The sequence below is a fragment of the Phyllobates terribilis genome, unplaced genomic scaffold (genome assembly GCF_046119375.1).
Source record: "Phyllobates terribilis strain yellow unplaced genomic scaffold, ASM4611937v1 Scaffold_2__4_contigs__length_985480577, whole genome shotgun sequence".
NCBI lineage: Eukaryota > Metazoa > Chordata > Amphibia > Anura > Dendrobatidae > Phyllobates > Phyllobates terribilis.
In genome coordinates, this window is record NW_027362762.1 from 495,429,307 (window position 1) to 495,454,970 (window position 25,664).

The 25,664-nt window shown below is 38.2% G+C and overlaps 1 protein-coding gene across 1 annotated transcript in view; it reads left to right on the plus strand.

Moving 5' to 3' along the window:
• Window positions 1–21,426, plus strand: part of EPHA10 (EPH receptor A10) — a 1,221,975-nt gene extending 1,200,549 nt beyond the window's left edge. Inside the window, exons 16-17 of the mRNA XM_073665886.1 lie at window positions 6,442–6,606; window positions 8,164–21,426. Coding sequence (XP_073521987.1) covers window positions 6,442–6,606; window positions 8,164–8,278 — 280 coding nt within the window. The 3' untranslated portion in view covers window positions 8,279–21,426. The remainder of the gene's footprint in view (window positions 1–6,441; window positions 6,607–8,163) is intronic.
• The last annotated feature ends 4,238 nt before the right edge of the window (window positions 21,427–25,664 follow it).

A 25,664-nucleotide genomic window follows, 5' to 3' on the forward strand; every position in this document is an offset into this window, starting at 1 on the left:
GCAATGACATTAGTAAAGCATCCATTCTTTATATAAATGCTGATAGACTATCTGCCATCAGTACCTTGGAATAAATAAGTCATGTGCCAGTCCTTTGTATTTATCACATTTGCATTTCGACAAGTAAATAAGATCACCTCTGAGGCAACTTTTTTCTAAGTAAAATAAGCCCAACATTTTATCCTCTCATTATAGGAGAGACCTTTCATCCTATGTAATAATTTAGTTGTTTGTCTTTGACCTTACTCTAACTTTCTGATATAATATTTAAAGTTAATAGACAAAGGCCACAACTTGTAAGGTGACAACTACAGACTAGTCGGGAGCCACTCCTCGATGGCTTCTGTCAGCGCCGCTGCACGTGAATATTAAGTCTTTCCAAAGCGAAATACCTGTCAATCACCTGGAGCTGCGCTGGGAGAAGCCGACTGGAGGCGGCTCCAGAATAGTGTTGTCTCCGGCTATGTTCCTTGGCCGGATCTTTAAAGTATATTTTCTATGAAATGCAATCTTGCAGCTAGGCTCTAATTTATTTGATTAATTTGAGCAGCATGAATGAGATAACAGGTTGCTTTTAAAATGTTGTGAGATCACAGGATTCTATCGCTCTTTTATACACCCTAAAATCTTGTTTGCTTTTGCGTCTGCTGCTTGACATTGAGTACTGCTTCTCAGCTTACTTGTAACCAGAATACCCAAATCCTTCTCCTGTTCTGTAGTCCCGAGTATACTCTCATTTAACATACAGTATATGTAGCAATAGGATTACTCTGTCCTAGGTGCACTACTCTACATTTATTAACATTAACTTCATATGCCAAGTGTTTGCCCATGTAGACTTCCTATCCTATTATACTTAGTACTGCCCTATTTATCCATACTGGTTTCATTTTATTCCTGGACATTTTGTAACCAGGTGGTATATACTTGCTATAGGAGTATTGGATTCTATTAATAAATAGGGCAGCATGGTGGCTCAGTGGTTAGCTATGCAGCCTTGCAGCACTGGGGTCCTGGGTTCAAATCCCACCAAGAACTACATCTGCAAGAAGCTTGTATGCTCTCCTCATGTTTATGTGGGTTTCCTACAGGTTCTCCAGTTTCCTCCCACACTCCAACACCATACTGATAGGGAATGTCTGAATTGTAAAGCACTGCAGAATATGTTGGCACTATATAAATAAAAAGATTAGTATTATTATTATCCCTTGTTGCCAGAACAAGATCCCAGTCTACAAGTCTAAGCTCTTCATGAAATCTAGTAAATGTATAATTCCAGGGTTTTTAATTTTCCATTTGTAATGTCTTGTTCAATATTATATTGACACTTACCATATTATTGTTGCTGCCCAAATCCTCACAGATCTGTAGATCTGATATTGTCTTTTTGAAAGGACCATAATAAAATACACTGGTGAATTTCTATAGGTTGTGGATGGCAATGTTCTTTGCATCTTTTATTTTAGAGTCACAATATAGCGCCTTTTGAGTTGATTTAATTGCTACAAAGCCACATAAACAACAGAACAGGCTCGTGCTTCTGCTCACAGTAATTTAGTTGCTGGACTCCTTTCTCATATTTATGGTTATGAGATTTAATTCTTTAGATTAGTAGATTAATAATCCTGAGTTACATAACCATCTGGTATCCACTATGTAGCTAAATTACGCCAATGGATAAAAAATAAACAATGCAGGCTTCTAAATCGGTATGATAGAGAAGATAAATTGTCTGCCTGAGAAATTAATTGTAGACTGGAGTTAAAACTTTATTTAGAACAGTCCTACTCTATCAACAGTTTGTAGGTACATTATCTTGAATCCTTTTTTTGTACTTTCTAGCATGTTCCACTTAATTGTAAGTTAAAAAGATATAAGCCTACCCTTTAGGGTATAGCTGTAGGAGGTGCAGAAATGGCAGTTGTACTGCGGCATTGGAGCCGAAGGCAGCCCACAGGTCCATCTGCTACTTAACAAGACACAAGTATTATAAATGGCACAAGGTAGATCCTGCTATAGATTTTACATTAAGGCCAATTCTCTTCAATGCCTTTGGCTTCATTCTGACACCATATTGAAACTGTATTCCTAGTTTTTACATCTTTTTTTCATTGTAAGGTTAGTTCAGAAGAACTTCAGGGGTCCAGCTTTTACATTCAATATACGGACCGTTAAATTGAAGCGCAATATGCTTGTGGGAATAAAACAGATATGTTTTGTAATGTGAATTTTATTATTCTCTCCTATCTATTCACTTTTATACTACTTGGGAATATAGTGAAGTTTGTTGTAGTGCTTTTATCGAGAATGATATATTACATATCATTTGAAAGTCTGTTGTTATATGGCAGTTAGAATATTAGTAACATCCACTAGAGAGCATCAGATGCTTTTTTTCCTGAGCCATAAAAGGTTATCAAAATGTTAAAAACAAAATCCTTATACTCACCTTACCGCTCACCTCTCCGAACTCCTCATTGAGTCCTCATCACATCTTCAAAGTGTCAATGCTCCTAGTTAGTTCCCTGGGCCTCTCACACTGGGCCACGCCATTCCTTTTGTGTTTGATTACGCCCAGCAGGCTTAAGCGTATGCGTGAACAAGGTCATGATGCACACTGAGACCTTTGGTGTGAGCTTACACAGAATGCGATGAGGACCACATGAGTGATGGTGAGGAGTGGAGTGATGGTGAGGAGTGGAGTGATGGAGAGTTGAGCAATGAGGTGAGTATAAGCATTTTTTGGATTTCTTACACCTTAAGTTTGTTTTGCTTCTGGGTCTGGAGAGATCCCAGATCATAAATAAAGGACATTAAAATTGCAGATAATAACTTCTCCACAAATTGAATTTCCCAGGAATATCCACACAAACAAGCAAATTCAAATTTTGACTTATCCGTTCATCTCTAACAGCAACCATTTTGACCCTTCCAAGGTGATAAATGGGAGATGCATGACAGTTGTCCAAGCATCCTAGCTAATTATTCTTCATGCATTTGCTTGCTTTTGTCTCTCATCTTCCAACTTTATTGCAAAACGTTGCCTGACAAGCTGAGCTTTTAGCTTTTTTTTTTCAATAAGTTCTTAAAAATTGATGGCTTTATAAAAATAAAAATATGATGTGTGACAAAACTGTCAGTAAAGTTCTCTTATTTTTGTAATATTTAATAGGAGAAATGTAGGGTCTATCAGTGGCGAGTAGTGTTGAGCGATACCTTCCGATATCAGGAAATATCGGATCGGATTGGATCGGGCTGATACCCAAAAAGTATCGGATATCGCCGATTCCGATACCGGAAACCAATGCAAGTCAATGGGACACAAATATCGGAATGAAAATAAACCCTTTCTTTCCTTGTAGGCTAATTCTACATGAAGGAAAACAACTAACAATAATGTAGAATGTATTGGGGGATGTGGTTGCCCAAATCGATGGGAACAGTGCTCACAGTGAAACATGAAAAGCCGGCAATTCAGCAGCGGCACACACCGGTACCCGACAATTTATAACAGAAAGAATAGAGCTTCACACATAGATTAGATAGATAGAAACATGTCAGTCACATATATATGAAGTACAGTGACAGTGTTGCTTACTGTACTTGTCATTTAGTGTAAAGGATTTATTTAAAAAAATATTAGTGTTTTCATGCACCGTCTCTTTAAAAAAGCCGGCCGGCAATTCAGCATCTGTACCCGACAATTTAGAATAGAAAGAATAGAGAATCACACATAGATTAGATAGATAGAAACATGACAGTCACATATATAAGAATTACAGTGATAGTGTTGATTACTGTACTTGTCATTTAGTGTTAAAATAAAGGATTTATTAAAAAAAAAATTGGCATGGGGTTCCCCATAATTTTAGTCTCCAGCGGAGATTAAGCAGACGGCTGGGGCAGATGTTTGAAGCCTGGGAAGGGGGTAATACCCCCAGTTAAAAAAAACACAAACACCCAGAATAAAATCCTTTAATTGAAATAAACACACAATTCTTTAATGTTCTAAATTAAACCATACTTACCGTCACACCCATTCCAGCTGAAGCCAATGATCTCCTGCAATAAAAATAAAATAATAAAGCAACATCATCCTTACCTTCCCATGGTTCTCAGGACAGCTTCAGCTCTGCTACATCGAGATGACAGGCTGGACCGCAGCAGAACGCTGCCATCCAGCCTGTCATCCCGCAGACACTGAGAAGCGCAGGCATGCTTGCGCTCCTCAGTGTCTTGCTGTGACGGCATCCTGATGAGCCGACAATGAACTCAGCTCACCTCATGCACGTCACTGACAGCGTGGGAGAATTCTCCTGCGCATGCGGTGAGCGTGAGAGACTCGGCTCATCGGGATGCCGTCACAGCCTGACACTGAGGAGCGCAAGCATGGTTAGTAATTATGGGCGTCTATAAGACACCCCCATTACTAATCTACAAAGTGTTAAAAAGAAAAAAACACACTACACCCAGAAAAAAATAATTTATTTGAAATAAAACACACCATTTTATTTAATTCTTAGTTTACTAAAAAAAAAATAGTTACCTGTCGACGCTCCTGCGCTGATCTCCCATGCACAGCTGTCACATCTGGAGATGGCGGCAGCGGGAGCCCCTGACTGAGGTCACCGGAGTGCATTCAGGCAGCGCAGCTCAGGAGACCTCCTTTACGGCACTGCTGTACCGTGGGAATTTCTCACGATACAGCAGGGCCGTAAAGGAGCTAACCAGAGCAGCACTGCCTGAACTCCGGCGAACCCACTTATGCAGTGACGGGGCTGCTTAACGGCCCCGTCATTCTAGCGGCGGCAGCGGTTCAGAGCGGTCACAGCGGTTCAGAGAGGTCACATTCTATGTGGCTGCTCTAAACTGGAGATCTTCGTGGGACACTCGTGGACTACTACGGAGGGGTAAGGATAAGGTTGTGGTTTATTATTTTAGATTTTATTACAGGAGATCGATGGCTTTGGGGAATGAGGTGTCTAGGTGAGTATAGGTGTAGTTTTTTATTTTTTACTTTATTTTAGGTGGCGATCGGCGGGGACAGGTAATGTATGAACTAATTTATTGTAGGTAACCACTGGCCACCAATGACATGTATTTAAAATTTATTGGGGACACAGTAGGGCAATTTAAATAGCAGGATCAGGCTGATGGGAACTACTGCTCCCATCGAGCTGATCCTGCTGGCACGAGTGGATGGGGGACAGACATAGGCCGATGGGAGTAGTAGTGTCACATCGGCCTATGTCTGCCTGCATGCACACACCTGCAGACATCGCACAGACACCGCGCACACCCGCACACACTCGCAGACATCGCACAGACACCTCGCACACACCCGCAGACATCGCATAGACACCGCACACACTCGAAGACATCGCACAGACACCGCACACACTCGCAGACATCGCACAGACACCGCACACACCCGCAGACTTCGCGCACACACTAATCATGACGGGCTGATGGTCTGGGAGGTGAGGCTGACCTGTGCGGCCGTGGGAAAGTTCATGTGAGTTCATGCAATGCAGTCAAGCATGAACTCACATGAACCCTCTGAGGGCACCGCGGCTACTTCAAATGAACAGCTGATCAGCATCACCTGATACCTCAGCTGTTCATTTGAAATAACCGGCGGGAAAGCGCAGCACAGAACGGGAAAGCCGGCGGTGAAGTCTTTTCACTGCCGGCTTCCCCGCCCGGGTCCTTCGCTCCCCGCTCCTTGGTGCTGTGCTCCCCGCCCGGTCCTAACTTACGATCGGGATGGGAGGTTGCGAGGGGAGCGGAGGATCGGGGTGGGAGGCTGCGGGGAAGCAGTATGGGGCTGTGTGATTGTTTAAAAGCCGGCGGCTTTTTACCGCTCGCCGGCTTTTAAACAATCAGGAGAATTCTCTCACGCTGGGATGACATTCTGATGACAGGCTGGATCGCAGCTGAGCGCTGCCATCCAGCTTGTCATCCTTCAGAGACACTGCAGAGCGCAGGCATTATGGGAACTTCCGATTCCGGTATTCGATATTGTAAAAGTATCGGAATTAAGTATCGTAATTCCGATACCGCGAATATCGGCCGATACCCGATATTTCAGTATCGGAATGCTCAACACTAGTGGCGAGTTATCACAGGATTTGATGAAGTAGTCACCAAACTTCAAAGCTGCTGGCGTTTCCTATTCTCTTGAATGGATGCTATGTTTTACTGTTTATGGACATTAAAACACAAGTATGACCTAATGTCGATTTTGTTTTACATATATCTATACTTCTAGTTTGCGATCTGCCTGGTAGGTCCTTCTACTTAAAATTGTTACATGACATGTTAAAAGTAATATTTTTATGTTTTAAACTTTACAAATCAATAAAAAACAAAATTACAAAGAATGTCGAAGTGACTGCAATGGTTCCTAAAAGTAACAAATTGTGCCTCTTTATTTTCTAGATCACTGAGCACTTCCATTCCCTTAATTGAACGGACATTTACATCATTCCCTTCATTTAGTTCTGTGGGAGAATGGCTGGAGGCAATTGAAATGGAGAAATACAAAGATAACTTTACGGCGGCAGGGTATTGCTACCTGGAGTCAGTAGCCAGGATGACCGTTCAGTAAGTAGCATTTTATGATTACTTCATACTTGTTATGTCATCTTGAATCCCTCCGTAAAAGTGTAATTCTTTTCTTGACTTATCTTTGGCAGATGTGCTTGATTACATTATGGAAAAATCACTGTGTTTAGGAGAATTGTAGGGCCAAGTAACCCACCCAAATATAAATTTGTGATTGTTATGTTTTAATAGTAGATCCTTGAAATATACCAATCATGAGATATAAAATATTTTGCCTCAGTCTGTGGAGAGGCTAGGCCAGCTACTTATATTGTTATTAACAGGGGCGGACATATCATTGGTGCAGCCTGTTCAGCCACTCCTGGGCCCAAGGGTTAAGGGGGGCCATTTTCACCTCTAAAACAGGTGGAAGTGTGCATTATAATGAGCTTTTTGACTGCAAAGGGTCCATATATTGTTCTTGCACAGGGACCTTTTCTGTCTGTTTCCACCAGTAGGTATTGAGGCATACATATAGAGATTAAAACTTGAGGATAACCCATCTTTGTTTTTATCCTATGCAAACCCTGATAATCTAGTTACTTTATATGTAAACTAGTGCAGAGTTAAATGGGTTTTTCCATGAACAAAATTCATTTTAATCAACTTTTTAATCAATAGATCTTTGAATAATAACTTCCACAATTGGATGTATTTAAAAAAAATGTTCCTGTGCTGAGATAATCTTATAAATGTGCCCCTGCTGTGTACTGTGTAATGGCTGTGTCTGACCGTACAGGGACATGGTCTGATCATACCAGATCTCCTGGGCAGGGGGAGGGGAGAAGTATACAGACATTACAGCATGGAAACGCAAATGATTATTTCTTTGAAGTAAAACATTGTTTAAAAACAGGCAGGGAAATGTTTTGCCTCAGAAAAAGAACCAGCTGTAGTTCCCTGCTGTGCTGTCTTTTGCTTCCTCCCCTGCCCAGGAGATATGGTATGATCATACCATGTTCCTGTACGGTCAGACACAGCCATTACACAGTACACAGCAGGGACACATTTATAAGATTATCTCAGCACAGGAACATTTTATTTAAACACATCCAATTGTGGAGCTTATTTTTATTCCAAAATCTATTAATTAAAATGTTCTTTGCTCGAGAGAAAAACCCTTTAAGTGAACTGACTAGGATGAATGGTGAAATCTTTACCCTATTCTTGTGCTAACCACTGATTTCCAAGACTATTACTATACTGCAGTGTTGCAATGTATTGTAAACCTGGCTCATATACTTTGAAGACTTTTTTATGCCGGCTTCACACATCTTTATTTCATGGTCGGTATACAGATTGCGATTTCAGGACCAGACATGGGTTCCCTGACCAGAAATAATAATCACATATATGCCTATGAGGCCATTAGTTTGGATCAGGAGACCCCCTAACAGTCCAGAAATCATGACCCATAAAAGAACCATGAAATTCATACTTGTGAAGCCTGCTTTCATCTGACTGAACATCCCATTTAGGGCACAAATATGGGAAGATTTTGTGATTGTACAAAACATGTATCAAATATGTGAGACTTCTGTTTTATCATTTTTGCAGGGATGTCATGAGTCTAGGAATCAGTTCTGTGGAACATCAGAAAACTATTCTCAGTGGCATTCAGACCTTACGTGCTCAAGTTATACAAATGCATGGACGGGGAGTCCAGGTGTGACATACAAGGACACAAGACAAGCTCTGAGACTGAAAAATCCAAAGGGAGAGCTGTACAGCCCCCAAATCTGGCCAAGCAAATGCAACAGAAAAAGGCAACATATAAGAGGAGGCAAATATATCTAGGATTACACTGGAGCCAAATCCTTTCTTAACTCCCTGAAAGAAATTGTGAAAAATGCCATTTGGATATACCATGGGTGAAGACGGCACAGTCACATAGAAGATTTTATCTCTTACATTGAAAAGATGTGAAATCTGGCTGTGTAACCTCAAACCGGCCATAGACAGTATGACTGGAAAGATTTTAGCAGCCTTTTATCATGGCCAAGTGTCTGTTTGACGCAAAGGCATACAGGGTGAGCTGGAAACGCGTGCACTTGTTTTTACATGGGGTACATTGATGTAATATTGTGGTGCCGACTACTCCATTAACTCTAAGTACTTACGTATTTTTCTAACAGCAACTGTGTTGTACTGACTCCCATAAATAGCTTTTATTTTTACAGAATGTAAAAGAAAAAAATACTTTTTTTTATACCAGATCAAGTGTCCAAGTGATATGTGTTTGGTGCAGAAAGTGCTAGTCTTTTTCTTTTCTCCTCCTTACTAAGCACTTTTTCCTCGGCAGCATTAAATGATGGCATCTCTCTCATGGGGCAAATGCGATGAAGCTGAAGTGGTGCAATTTGTCTTGTAGTTGAAGTTCAATGTGAGCAATCGCTTACTTTGCAAAGGTTTGTCTGACAGTTTCTATCAGCGGGGAGGTGAAATGGAAAAATGGAGGCAAGCATAACAGAGAAAAAGACAATAATATAGTTATAAAGCCTTTTAAGAATACATAGAATGGTTGATGTGAAAGAAAATTAATTATAAAATATGATGGCCTAACATTTATAGTGTATGGCATCGAACCTGTAGGAAGATATTGCTGCAGCCAAATGGTTTTTCAGACAGGGTAAGCCTGATGACTTCTTAATCCCAATGTGTTAATATGCAATTTTATTGTTTTTCATGTGTTCACCTTTACAGGCAAAAAAGCTCAAGCTAAAAAAGTTAGTTTGTTCGCTCATTATGTAAGTGGCTACTGATGAGAAAATTACCCGAATAATAATAGCTATGTCCCCAGGGTCAAGGTCTCCTCTCTTCTTTCTGCCAATAGCTCAATTTAATTTGGAACGTGTTGTTTTTAACCTAATCTACTTTTATGTGCAAGGAAAGCGCTCGTTGACTGGCCACCTCTTCTGTCTGCCACTTGTGATTCACTTTCTACAGTATAATTATGAAGAAAGAGTACCTGTTCTTAAAAGAGAGTAAGGGTGATTCATAGAAGTATTTGATGTGATGCTACAGTCATAAAACTACATATACCACAATATCTCACTTCATCAACATGGATAAGCTCACTGTGGTTAAATAATAAGACATGAGTCAAATGATTTGCAGAAATGTAAAATTTCTTCTATAGTAGCAGACAAGATTGTCTACTTTCTTTCACTATAATATTGGTTTACTTAACAGTGTGTCCTGAATGGACATGTGGACATTTTAATATTACTGCCTCGAAAAGCGCAATTAAAAAACTGCTCCAAACATTGCAACACACGTCACACAAGCAGTTGCAGCTTTTTTGGTAGAATAAGTGTTAAATCAGCATAAAAAACTCCACGCTAGGGTCAATAATGCAAAAATACCGCAAATACTACACATTTGTGTAGAAAATATCATATAGTCATATTGACTAACAGCAAGCGTCTGACCATAGCAACTGAAAGGAAAGGAAGCACTATGTCTCCCATAAGGAAACAACATTCCCAAATGTAATAACTTTTCAATTGATACCATGTGACCTTGATACATATCTTCATCCTCTAACTATTCTGATTGTGCTCATTCTAAAATAAATTAAAAGGGTTATCCAGGACTATATTCATTTCTTATTACAGGCAGTTAGATGGTAAATACCTGCCTGATCTGCCCAGCACAAATCTCTGCCGACTAAGTGGCCTCAGACCGCACCTGCCGGGATTCTTTGGCTTCCGCTAAAGTCACATCAACAGAGCAACAGCTTCTCCTATGCTCTGCTCTGTTGATGGTGGCATGACTGCTGAAGTCATGCTTATTGACAGCCGACTCACCAAAGCATAATTGCAGGCAGCCGACTGACAATCATCATGATGTCCATCGACAGAGCAGCCTGGAAGAAGAAGAGCTGCTCTGTTGACGTGGAGCTGCTGGGAGGAGTAGTCAGTGACCAGTCTGGGCCAGCCCCAGATAGAACAGGCAGATCTTTACTAACTAGTTAGCAACTACCTGCCTGTTAGTGTTTCAACACATAGTAAAAAGATAAGTTAGTCCTGGATAATCCCTTTAATAATGTAGAATATTGATTGATCTCACAAAATTGTTATTTTGTGTGTGCTGGCATGCAGTGGACAGTCATAGGCCATTAACAGAGAAGGACTTGCCTGTCATAACTATATTTTCACTCTATGTTAACCTCCCTATCTAAGAGGCAGGCTTGTAAATGAAGCCTGTCCTTACAATGTATTTTATTGAAGCTAAGCTTCTAGCAAGAAAATCTCATTTAGGGTTTAATTATATTTAACAGCACCTTTTATACTGCCAGCAAAAGTCAAATGATAGAGTGTTTTGGGTTATTAAACTTAACATTAAAAGTACATTATATTATCTTTCTCTTGCTAATGCAATTGTTAAAATCAAGAAAAGCAATGGAACTTTTGAAATTAAGTTATTGTCAGAGTCTTATCCTAATAGTGGCCATAATTAACATCAATTCATCTTCGTTGGTGTGAATACAACTTCACTATCAATGTCATGTAACTTTTACCATAGACAAAGGAAAATTGCAAGAATTGCAGCAAAATCCAATCTCTTTACATAAACAGGAGCAAATTCATTAACATCGATTAGTGCAAAATAATTCCAGTGTCAATCAGTAGGATTTAGATTAACTCTGTATTTCAGTACATTGAACCTTATGGAGTAGATATTGTACTGCCAGTTATACAGCTAATTATTTGGGTTGGAATAGGGGTGGACATATCATTGGTGCAGCGGCACGGGGGTCCCAGAGGTTAGGGGGTCACTACCACTTCCAAAGCAGCAAGTAGCTTCTTTCATAGACAGAATTATTGGACTCTAAAGGGCCCCTAAACTGTTCTTTCATAGGGACCCTTTTCTGTCTATATCCTCCACTGGGTTGGAGATGCTTTTCTACAATAAAGTCTAGCCACAAAGTCAAATGATCTAATTCTAGCTCCGGCATACAATATATACATTAAACTAATTTATGTAATAGTTTATTTTACTAAACTCCTCCTTTGGTTGACTAAAGTAAAAATATTTCAACGCAGATTCAGACAATCTGCTGGAACCCACTATTAATAAGCTGAGTCATTCTGGCAATGCCAAGGTCCATTACGTAACTCATCCATGCATTATATTAGTCAAAATACAGAATGTTATAATGAAAATTAAAACTGGGTTGCAAATATAACCTAACTTCCTAGAAATTGAATTAAAATACACCCAGGTGCTTAGTCTTGAATTTTTGTGGCTGCTCATTCCCTGACAACAGACGTGGTGGGATGCTGCTGCACGTTGGGTATGACAATTAGCTGATGACTAGCAGGTAACATGCACATCTGTGTCTTATTCTATTTAATAAAGTTAGCGTATGAAAACTGCTGTCCCGCGCTACCCAAAATTGCAAATCTCCATGTCTGATGACAGATCAAGCAGGAAAGAGAGGCAAAGCACAACGTCTTTAACTAGTAAGAAATATGAATTACCCAAAAAAAGTTGAGAGGTCCCCATTTACATGTGAAACAATTCGAATATCAAATATTCTTGATATTTTATTATATAGTGAAATTCCTTTGGCTTAATACCTTCCTGTCCCAAAAACAATCTTATATTTGATTTTCATCTAAAATTTTCCTGTAGATTTTTAAGGATCCAAAGTTGGAAATCCTAGCACACGAATGCTGCTGGTAATGATTTCTGAGCAGCTGGATGAAATGTGAGAGGTTTTTGGACAGCTTAGGTTTGACATATACTTTGAGCTGACATACCTAAGTTTTGTATAGATAGTTAAGTTAGAACAACTGAAAACAACTGATGACAAATCATACATTTATTGTTAGGCTGCAATCACACGGCTGTTGATTCTTTCATGCGAGAGAATAGGGCCGATTATGCTAATGTCACTAGTATCAAACTCTGTCAGAGATTGATCCGAGTGTCACCTTAGTGTGATCCGATTCTCTCGCATTGTGAGAATTGTATTACAGGTGCGGAGAAGACAGAGAACTTAATGTCTCCATATTCTCCATTCTCTGTGTCCGAGGTAAACAGACTCCACTCGGATGACATCCGAGTGCAGTCTGATGTATCACACTCACCCATAGACTTGTATGAGTGAACGTGATCCGATCATCAGATGTACCCACAGCATGCTGAGATTGTTTTCTCATGCCAAACCAGCATGAGAAAAAAATTGCAGGTCTACACTGCCCCATAGTATAACATTAAGCCGAGTGCTATGTGATAAAACATAAGATAGCAATCGGCTGTGTTTTACGGCCGTCTTACTGTGCCCTTAGAAAAATACTAACCTTATGATCTGCCTATAGGAGATTTTTGTAAAGATCTGTGGTTGTGGGTTGTAATAATCACCTAGGCAAGTTAAAGAAGCTGAATACTTTCCAGGTGAAATTAGTTAAACTGACGAGCAAGCAAATCTCTAATAAAACACAACAATAAGTTCAATGTAACCGTTGCTCCGTGCAGGAAAAAGTCTGCATTCCTTTAGAGCCGTAGACTCCGTTTTGTATCGGTCCAATAGTCTTTAGTACAAGGCCCGCTCACATCTTCTAATAATAAATCCCAGCTTTCTGAACAAGCAAACAGCAAAAAAAATGTAGCCCAGTAAGGCCAGCTTATTTATTTCAAGTCATATAGTATTTCTTTTAAGTAAATATACCAGTATCTATGTTAAAGCTTCTTTTCTTTTTTTAAGCGATTCATTTGGTAAATTAACAGAATTGTCAGCTGCAGATAATGTGGGTAAAAGACTCGTGTGCCTAGAACCCTATGGCAGTACTGTACTTTTTGCCAGTAATATATTGTAGTATTCATATAGCATTTATATATTTTGTAACATACTAAAGTGGTTTTAAATGTAAACATTCTGGTAATTCCCTTATGTGGCTCAATTTTTGTTTCCCCAAGCAGTCACATTGATTTCAGAATCATAACTTGCTAAATGCAAAATTATTTTCTATATTATAAATGTATGTAAAGCATGCAATGTACAGTAGAGAAAGTTATTATTATCCAGGAGACACACCAAATCTACTGGATACACGTATCTATAAATATTACTAGAGGAGGCCATTATTAGGCTTTCAGAAAGATTATAATAGCGGATGAAGTATTGACATTCACAGCACATACTCCAAACCTACTTTATATGCATTCAGTAGAAGTAATCTGCATTTACCTTAGGGAGAGACGCTAACCTTACAAAAGCATGTTTGCTCAACTGTTTTATTTTCTTCTGAAATTAGCATACCAAATTAATAAAAAAGAACCCCCTTCTCTGGCCTGTTGACATTTAAATTTATGATAAGTATTGAGAAACACTTAGCATACATATAATTATATTCATGTAACAGTACACCGTCGCTTGGTAAGATTTGAGAAGAATAGAAAATCAGTCACAATTGATCTAAACCAATTCCAGGCAGATGGTTTTAAAAAATCGAGAGAAATAAGCTGCGAGGCATCTGAACGTATCTGAACATTTTTATTGTTTTAAGTACATTTCATACAGCTAGTAACGTCCTTGCTTAATTATGTTGTAATAAGTACTGTAGCTTACAATTGTGTTCTAATTAATTCAGCTACTTAATCCATATTAAGCAGTCATCACTGAAGTTATTATTCAGAACAAATGTTTCATATCGTGCAGATACTTTTTAAGTATTTTTCTTTTTATCTAAAGTCTATTCGCTGGAAAATCCTAATTCCATTGTTCAAGTTAAAATGCATATAGCAGGAGAGCTAGGAAAAATGGTACAGCAATAAAAATAATATTTAATAATTAATGTGAAACGTCACAGGAGATCATTCCAACATACCTCAAAATACAGCTCCCATTGTAACAAGATCTTCTGTTGTACTCCATACAACCTCTAACTTGCCTTATAATACAGAATAGTCCTTTTTTAATTGAGATCAGTAGGAGCAGGGAGAAGCACTGGTAACTAACTACATGTTCCCTGATGCCATGCCAAGGCTTCCCATATGCAGAGTTGACTAAATGTCATGTAGCAAAATGTCTAGTTATATAAACAATTTCAAGTAATGAGTTGGATAATGCCTTAGACATATTATAAGGCACAGTGCAGGTTGTAGTTTGTGCCTATCCAGCTTTAGCTGGTGTAGGGAGACTTATAGGCCATGCATATTTGCTTATTTAAATTTGCAAAGGAGCATTGCAGACCTATAACTTTCTGCGTGATTGCATTCCCCCTTAGATCCATTGTCTTCGGCTTCTCAAGTAGCCAAATCAGACTTCCTAGTTTGCACTGGTAAGGCACTTTAAAGAGTCAATATTAATTTTTAGGAATGCTACACCAAATAGGTGGCATTAGAGCTTTAGTTTTCTTCCTTTCTGATGATGCAATTTGCATATTTAAATTACCAATGGAACATTGCATGGCCTATAACTCTTCTTACACCAATTTGGCACACTCCACAAAAGAAACATTCCCCCTTAAATCCACTGTCAGAGGCCTCTCACCTAGCCAAATCAGACCTCTTCCTGCTTTACACTGAAGAGGGGCAAACATCAGAAACAAGTGCCTGCAAATTTACTGTCTTTTTTGGCTTTTTATCCTAAGTCTTTTGGCAAGACTCATTAAACCTTCAATATTGATGTTTAGGATTGCTACCTTTAATAGGTGGCACTAGAATTCCAGTCCTCTTCCTCTCTCAAGAAGCTCTGTGCATATACAGCTGTGTTCACAGGCAATGTGCAATCTCCCATCTCCCATCCATGACAGAGAGAAGCCAAAAAAGATTAGTTGGCAGTAACCTTACATCATCCACAAAAAGCAGCTTGAAGAAAATTTAATGGCAAAGGGTTAAGAAAATTAGCAAATTTTTACCAAGCATATTTTTTTATTGTGGTTAAACAGCAGCCTGGTCATATTTTACCTAATATTTAATTATTCAGTAACCTACCTGATATTTAATTATTCCGTAACCTATAGTTGAAAGCAACTTATTATCAGCAATTCTAATTACAGTTAAGAAACACTATAGGAAACTTTGTGTTGGGAGTTTTTTTTATTTGACTTACATGATTTTAAGTATAGAAGAGGGTAAGTAACAGCTTTACTTAAAAGATATAATTTGCCCATATTACTTTTTGTGACAAATAATTTTCAGCATGTACAGGGGGTATAGAAATACCATGTGTTACTGGTCTGGGTGTGCTTTGATGCAAGGAGGGACCAGAGGGGCGTAACTAAGTGCCTACTCAGACCGACCCTACTCACATGGTGGCTTAATAGACTTCATGAACCAAGGAGGGACCAGGCAGGTGAACCAGGTGCCACTCTGGGACTGACCTTGTGTGAGAGCAGGTGACTCCCATGGGTCAGATGACAGGAGCTGACCGGTACAGTGGATGAGCCCGACAGGTAGGCTTGCGGGTGATCTGGGTAGACAAGCAGGCGGGTACGGCGGATAGCCAGACAGGTACTCGGGGTAAACGAGCAGGCGGGTACGGCAGGTAACTGGCAGGTGCTCCGGGTAGGCTGGCAGGTGGGCACGGCAGCTAATCTGGCAGGTGCAGACTGGCGGGCAGGACTGTTAGACAGACTGGCGGGCAGGACTGTTAGAAAGACTGGCGGGCAAGGAACCTGAGGGCTGAGGAGAGTGTTAGCACACAAACAACAACCTTGCAAAGGCACCTCCATTTTGGAGGAGGTGCTTAATATAGGGGCAGCCCTCCAGCCATTGGCCGGGGACTCTTTAGGACGGCGCATGCGGCCACTTTAAGAGGGAGGGAGCGCCCTAAGCACAGCGCCCGGGAAGCTGCGCGCAGTGCTCGCCTTAGCAGCAGGGGAACTGGAAGACGCTGAACTGGGACCGCGATGGTGAGGGGAATGGTGCCTCGGCCAAGGCAGAGACGGCGATGCTACACCTTGTATGGTTAAAAAAGAGAGAATTTGATTCCTACTTTTCTTTCTACTGCTTATAAGTGGGCTGACATGGGCACTGTTCATGAAAGTTGGTTCCTTATTCTAGAATTGATGCTTGTGCCGCAATAAACCTTTTACCCCTTTCTCTGAGAATTGCAAAGGCATATAATTACGAACAAGCACTTAGGGAATACTGTACAGATATTAAGTAACCAATAGAGAACCCATAAAAATAGCAACTCCGATGTAGAAAGGGACACAATTGCATTTCATTTCCTCATGTGTAATTCTAATGATGATGGTCATTAGTAAAGGACCCTTGAGGGATATATTAAGAAATCTGTATTATGTACATCTTAGAGCTTCAATGTTATTGATCTCACCCATTGACCTAATTCATAGCAGTTCTTTGTTATCTCCATTTGATGTATGGCTGCCACATAGCTATTAATTTGCTTTCAATTAGCAGCAAATCTTTTAGTAACCCCTTTGCACCTTGCCATTTACGTTATAAGCTATAATATTTTTGCTTATACACATGTGCATCTGTAAATTAATTTTTTTCATGCTTTTCTCTATACAGAAAATATATTTATCAAGCTAAAGTTGGAAGCTATTGTGCCCTGCACTCACCACTTATTTTACAGGCAAACAGGTGTAGTTTACGGAGAATATTAGCATAATCTGTTAAAAGTATTTCCCATTAACGTTGAGAAGAAGCAATTACAACCATATTAGCTGCAAAGATTTTAATACATTAGAATAAGTAACGCATGCTTTTTCTATGTGCCATCATTTGCATATAGCAGTTTGTGCCTTGAATGCATAGGTTATTATACAAAAAGTTCAAAGTAGGAAGACAAAATTATTTTGCTTCATGAGTTTATATATCCTGAAGATAACATATGCTGCAAATTCATATCCCCTGATGTTGCCCCTTAGCCATGAACCATTCGTGAAAAGTATAATGAAAAGTCTAGAATTCTCTTTTTTTTAACTCCTTTTTATTGAGTTTTTTATGAAAGATAACATAAAGGTTACAGGTATATGAAGCTAGGTTATATGGCATCTTAACAGTGGCAAATAACAAGCCATAAAATGAGAACAATGAAACATGTCAGAAGGTAATCAGGAGCTGAAAAAAAAAGACAATTACCCCAAAAACACAACCTAAGGGAAAGAGGAGAAAGCATAAACAGGTTGATTCTGTACAGTATCACAATAAGAATCTGTTTAATGTGAACACAATAAGAAATAGAGAAGGAAGTGAAAAAGGTAATACTCGAAAGATGGGGAGGGGGGAAGGATGGGGAAGGCAGGGTTTGTTCATTATCAATTTTATGAAGAAGCAGATATCATGTATACAGATGATGGACAGAGCAACAGACGGGTGTCCATTTGAAAACTTCTTTCACAGAAAAGCCAGAATTAGAAAAGGCGAGAAGTTAGGGTTGTGCACTACACCAAGGGGACCAAATTTCTGTAAAGCGCCGATGTTTCTTCAACTCCTAGCTTGTAAGTTCTTCAAGCCTATAAATATGTTCCACCTTTAACTTACAGAGAGAGGAAGTGTAGGAGAGGTTTTGGGCTTCAACTAAAATTCTAGCAGAAGCTAAAAGGTGTTTGAGGAGAATTAGCTTATTTTTTGGGGATTTGATCTGGAAATAGATGTAAAAGGCAAATTTCTGGAGTCACATGTAACTGTGTTTTAAGGATTTGGTTTATGATGCGTATTATTTCCAGACAATTTGGTTTAATTTTTTGGCAGGTCCACCACATGTGAAAATATGTGCTAACATCTGGAGAATCCAGCTCTCAGAGCTAAATTATCTATTAAAGTTGTGATATCCGGCGGGAGTAATGTGCTATGTTGAAAGGACTTTATAACTATTCTCCTGCATTCATATACATTTTGAGGAGAGCATTGAGGCAAGGAGTATTTTGTTTATTTCCAAAAATGAGAGAGATCTATTTAGATCTTCTTCCCATTTGGACAGACAGGGTAGTTAATTTGGTGTACAATTTGTTTATACAATGTTGTCACAATTTTTTTCTGTGGTCTTGCCAGGGTTAGAATGATTTCAAAGTTTGGTAAATGTCTTTTGAAGTCAGGATCTTTAGCAATAGATTTAAAGAGAAGAGTAAACGTTTGAAAATGGAGTGGGTTTAATGAGGAAATGTTCAGCAGCACTCCTAACTCTTCCTTTGAGGCAATGAAATCTTTTCATGTAACAATAGTGTATAATTACTTAGGTCTCTATGAAAAGTAGCATTTTGTATGTATAAAGGGAAGAGGTCCCTTGTAAAACTTGTAAAAAACAGAGGGAAATGTGGAACAGCATCCTCTAATATGGGGTGGTGACCAGATTTTGTAAGCTATAGCAGTAAACGGGTTTTTAATATGCAACAGATTAATACCATTGGCAGGAGGAAAAATAGGCTGATGGAAAGGGAATTTAGAATTCTAATTTTATTAAAAAAATTAAGCTAAGAAAATCAATAGGTCAACTGATTTCATTTATTAAATATAATCCCAACCAGTTTGGATGGCACATCCCAATTTTTGGCCAAAATTCATCTGTCCTTCTCACCTCTGAAATAATGAAATCTGTACACATTTTTTCCATAAAAGTTCCTAGTTGGCTCCCAATTTATTACTTGCTTTCACATTACATATTATTTGTCTTAAATGAGTTATACAGCCACCTTAGTTTTAAAAACAGATAAAGCTTATGTTTTAGTGTAATAAGATAATAGTCACTTTACTATTTTTACCGGTCTTATTGATTCCCCTTCCAATCTTGTTCCAATGGTCCTCCTACACCATGCTGGAGTCAGTTCAACCTCTTCCGATAATGACATTTATAGTTCAGGTTTCTTGTCTTTTATTCACGGGCAAATGGCATATCTTCAATTTACACATTTTCATTTCAGATCAAGTGCATTCAACATAAGTGGTAATCTTGAAATTAAAGCCTAAGATTTAGTTAAAGTATGTAAACATCTTTATTTCCAAATCATCATCAATGTGAGCATGACCATTGGAGGTGGCCAAGTCAACTTCAGAATTCTTCAGAAAGGAAAATTTATAAATCTTGATAAGTACCTAATTTTATATTAAGTCCATGGTTTTCCACACATCTCCTATTTATAATTTGGCTTTTTTTCTAATATTTATATGAGCAGATTCTTCATATCATGAAAGCAGAGCACACTCAAGCATTATATGAACCAATAATGCAAATGTCCAAAATTTGAAAATTGCAAATAATTTTCAGTTGCATTGTATTCATAAATTTTGGAAACACAATTTAGGATACTAGAGTATGCTGTTTTTGCACAATGGTAATTATTCTAAGGCTTCATTCAAACATCTGTGATTTTTCTCCAGCGGAAAAACACAGACCAATTTTTATCATTGTTTTGGATCAGATTTTTATCAATGTTTTGTCCATGTGTCAGTTTACGATATCAGTGTGTCATCAGTAATTTTCGCGTATAAATTTTTTTTTAACTCTTTTCCTGTATACTGCAATGATAATAACTGACGTGTTGTCAGTGATTTTTCATGACTCATAGATTTATATTGGCAATTATGCTTCTTGGATCAAAATTGGATTTGTCTTTGTTTTTGAGGACACACAGTAAGCAAAAAACACATGCAAACAGCTTCATAGATGATGGGTACTTGTACTTGTTCGATCCATGAAAGACACAGATGGAATATGTATACTAAAAACGGTCATCTGAATAAGGCCTGATACTGTATTATTTTAAATAACAGAGGAGAAGACATCTACCAGGAGGCCTGAGCAAGGAAAATATAAGAATTCTACAATGCCATTGCATAGTATTTGATACAATTCATATAACATGGATGGGACACTTGTGCCGGCTATTTGCAATTTTACACTTGAACCAACCTATACTTTTTTCTGAATTTGCTTAATGACTTCAGTTTCTCATAAAAGAAGCTCAAACCAATATTGCATTATGCTACTATAATCCCTAACAGGCTGCGATTCACATAACAAACACTGGTTGACCAACATTGACACATATAGCATAAATATCTGGTTATCTCTCACCACATATCTTGTTATATCTTGAGCCAAGAGAAGATATTAAATATGTACATTAATCGGTAAAGTTATGAACTGTGATTCTATTCAGCCAAACTTACAGCACCATCAGGACTTAAGGATCTGTAAATTTGGTTTAGTAAAGCCATTACAGATCTGGGTGTTACATCCAAAATTTGGAAAGCTGGACATAGGTACCATACACCTGTGTGAATTTGACCAAGAAATGACTCCTTAGTACCATTATTAACATTTGGCAAATATTCTTACAATAGAATATGTTGACAAGATTAGCTCTTCCACATTGGTTAAAGAATGCAGAACGATTGTGATATCAATCTAAAAAAGGCAAATTTCAAAATACCTTCAAATGATTCCATTCATGCTATATTTTATAATTATATCAATTTCATATGCCAGATATACATATGCATTATTGTATAATAGTGTAAATATACATGAAAAAAAGACTATATTTTTCTAGTTTTTTTCTGGTGAGTATGGAAGCCTGAATGTGAGGTTGTACAGTACATAGCATAAGAAGAAAAATGATTAAACCCTTTATTGACAATTGGTAGAATAAAGGCCAATAACAATATTATATGCATTTACTCTTAGTTCAAAGCTGCCTTCAGATTTCTTAGCTGTCGGAAGTCATCAATGTTGACAGTCTTACTGCACTCCAGTTTTAAAAAGCCCCCCACTAGAGATGAGCAAATTTATTCAAGTGGAATTGAATTCTGCATTTTTGAGACTACAGATTTATATAAATTTGATTTGCTGAACTGTAAATGATCAGTGAAACGTTAAAAAAAAAACCCTTACCCTCACCTCGCCCCTCCGCTGCTCACTGCTCGCCTGCCAGTTCTCAGACCTGACTCCTCTTTTTCCCTGTCACGAACGGCATCTTTGGGCCTGTTCATTTCAGACCTTGGAGATCACTGAGAGTCGCAAGTCATGAGACACAGACATGGGATGCACAGTGACCTATGAAGCTTGATTGCAACCGGAAGTCTTAGCCTGAAGTGAATAGGTCAAAGATGCAATAGCGGAAAGAAGAGGATCAGAGGAGGGATTGTTTATTCCAGGTCTCAAACATGAAGGATGACATTGATTAAGTGAAAGTTAAAATATTTAAAGGGGATGTGCTCCTTGGACAAGTAGATGTTTTTTTTTACCAACTAACAGTGGTCAATCCTACTTCAGAACTACAACCAGAGAAATAAAGCAGTATTCTGTTTCCATTACATTTCCTTATTTATTTTATTTACATGGTGCCATCATATTCCACAGAACTTTACAGACATTTTAATCACTGTCCTGACTGGGGCTAACAATCTTATTTCCCTATCAGTATGTAGTTTAGGATGAAACCCACACAAACACAGGGAGAATATATTGTTCAAACTCCTTGCAGATGTTCTTGGTGGAATTTGCACCCCAGATACCAGCATTGTAAAGCACCAATGCTAACCACCGAGCCACTTTTTATTAGGTTTTCAATGTAAATTCACATTCTTGCACTATTCCTTTAATTATTTAAGTTTTATTGTTAAACAAGATAAGTAATGTTTTCAATAGTGTTCTATGTACTTCATTAATAGCTTACATTGAAGGAGCACTATATCAAACAGTGCCATCATTATGTGGCTGGAATTTGCTACTCCGAACAGAAGTACTTGGCTTATGTGTCTTTTGAGCCCATTTTATCTCTTTAGACCAATTCTTCATCTCCTTGTTTGCTACCAATTTAGTTTTCCTCAAAAGTAGCACAAGTACAGATGTGGATGCCTCCAAGTGAACCAACACACCATGCTAATCTATTAATGTAGCACCTACATTATTTCCATAGGATGGCTGTTCATATACTTTGTCTTAGGCCATGTTCACATGTTCAGTATTTGAGCAATACTTTACATCCATATTTGTAAGCCAAAACTAGGAGTGGAACAATCGGAGGAAAAGTATAATAGAAACCCGTCACCACTTCTGTATTTATCACCCACTCCTGGTTTTGGCTTACACACACTGATGTAAAATACTGTATGTGTGAACAGGGCCTTAGTATGACCATACTACAAAAATTGCATAGACCAGCATTCCACACTATATTTCATGTCTTTAACATTTGCTATTTCTATACTCACCACCAAGCAGTAAGGTGGATGGCATTTTTCTTCAGTAGGCCTACAAGAGCCTCATGGGCTGACTCAATGAGCTGTTTGCCTTTATTTTGAAAGGAAACAGCTGTCATTCAAAAAGTCGCACAGCCATTTTTATCCGCTTTGCAATCTTGTATATGAAACAGCTGTTTCCCCAAGTGATTGTGCAGGGAAAACAATAAAAAGACAGCAGCGGGTCATGACTGTTGCAGATAAAAGGAGCAAAATGACCGCAATGTGTGAACATAGCCTTAAGCATATCTTTATACGAAAAATGCAAGTTTTTATACATTTCTTCTGTTATTAGCAAAAAAAACACTGGTGCAAAAATGGAAGATCATGTTTCCTGTCCACTCTCAGCTAAAATAAATTCACATCAAATTTCTAAAACAAAAAACATTTTTGGTAATAATCTCTTATTACATTAGGCACATTCATGCAAAGTGGAGATTGTCCTTGGATTAAAGAATGGCTTCAATGACCATCATTTATTGTGCAGGGAATGTCCATTATTATACTTTTACAGAACTGTCCACAATAAACCCTGCAAATATTTATTTTTACTTTGTGTGTCCATACATTGGTATTTACTCCGACTCTTCCATTGTCAACCAAAGCTCAGCATAGCAATGAAGTGTGAGATCCCAAGAGCTAAACGTGCATGTAGGAATAGCAATCATTTGCATTCAGTAATTATCTTGTTACTGTTCCACTTTCCACTAGAAATCCCTGGCAGAGACTTTCAGATCCTGTTTTTGACTAAGAGTAAATGCTCCTGTTCAACAAAGGGCTTAATCTTCCACATGAAGCAATGATAAACAAACTAATATCTTTGTTCGCTTTTGTTAATTTTTCTGGAGTATTTTGTATGAACCGACTTTGTTTTAAGACTGAAATAATAAAGGGTTATTAAATATATAAATTGAGACAATTCTGCCTGACATTGTTTGCTTTTTGTGTTTGTTTTTTCTTTTGCCTTTCTCACTGAGTACTGGTTTATTTAAAGTGCCCGGAGGAAAGCATTAATTAGCATATTTGGCAATTATGAAGCAATTAGCACTTTATGGTCTGGCAATAAGAAAGTTAATGTGCTAGTGATTTATTAAAGCCCATGCAAGCTGCAAGGGAATAATTGGGCTCATTTTAGGAATAAACATATGAAAGGAGAAATTATTACATATAAGTAGGAAAGCAAAATTTCTTACTTTTCTGTGTTGCCAGTCTTATTTTGTCAACTACATCATTGGGCACAATGTATTTTAAAGACTTTTATTTGATACTTCAATCTTTATGTTAATTTTGCTCCTACTTACAAATTTTCTGTGAACTTAATATTTAGTGTTCACAAAACTCAGAGCCATTGTATGCAGCTTATTGAATAAAAGATCTACATACATTGGGCATATTCATCTATCTGTCCATCTATCTCTCCATTGTCTATCAATCATGATCAAGTACAGTATATTCTGAAATAATATAAAAAATATAAACCAATTTCTATTTCAAATGTTGTTTATTAGGAGAAAACAAGAACAATTGAGGATTAGGAGAAAACAAAAATGATACATAAAGGCGGGGGCCTTTTATTATTATGCATAGATGTCTTGAAAGCTTCTTCAGTGCTCCTTGTAAATGTATATCAATCTGATTATATACTTTTGAGTCCTCCAACAGACCCTAAAACAGCTCTGGCAATTTAGTGCAATGACTCAACAAAACCACTGAAGGTTTACTTGTGCATTATGCCACCAAGACTTTAGCATCAGATACATGGTTCATTGAATTGGACTGATTTTTCCACACATACTACATATGATTTATTCTACTGAGATATGGGGAATTTTTAGGGCAAGTCAACACCTTAAACGTCTAAACAGTGCGACAGGGCATATTACCCAATTGAAAGAGGGCAAGTCAATTGGGGACGGACTTCTCAAACCTTTTCTTCTGGGACCTCATCAGAATGAATTAGACTAGTATCAATAAATTCTGCTCTGTATTTTAAGTGGTCTTTGTGGTGTTATCAATGCCATAGGAAAAAAGTAATTCGTAAGAAAACTAGGCACTTGAAGTAATGAAAACTTAAGATTTTTTAATGAAAACAAGCAATCTAAAATTATGTAAAAACACTTCAGTCTATATAAGACCTTCATCAGTGTGCAGATTGCCTTGGGTAAACTGCAGTGGTGGTATCCACCACTATGTGTAAGAAGCATGTGCCTGCAGTACATTCAACATGCAATCAAAATAAAAAATGTTCTGGTCCCTTAGTGGGACTAAACAGAGAACTAAAATAAAGTTCAATAAAATGTTCAAAATTGTCAAGAAAATGAAAAAAAACAGCTCGTAAGGAACTTTGTAAAATGTTTCTCCATTACCCTTCCAAGACCGATATTTATGTTACCGGCCGTGTCCCTGCCTTTGATGCAGGCTCACACGTTAATTCAGCCATCAAGTGCCAGTTAAATGCACAGACAGAAAGCGCGTCACTGATCCCACCAATTGGCGAGCTCATCACGTGATTGCCGGGCACCGATGGATTGTCATCACAGCTGGGGGTATGCTGAAGACACTTGTGCCAGTCATCACGATACCCATGTAAACGCAGGCCCATGGCTGGCATTCATAGATCGTGATTTTTGCTTCAGCCCTGCTTTGTATAGCAGAGGCAATCAGAAGGCTGCAGCTTCAATTCTCCTAAGGATACTATTAAATACAGTAAAAAGTCAAAAAATAAATAAATATAAAAAAAATAAAAAAGACACCAAAGTTCAAATCATTACTCTTTTTCCCTATTCAAAATAAAACAATTTAAAAAATACACATATTTGGTATCCCCACAGAAATGTCTGATCTATGAAAACATGAAATAAATTAATCTGATAGGCAAACGGCATCACAAA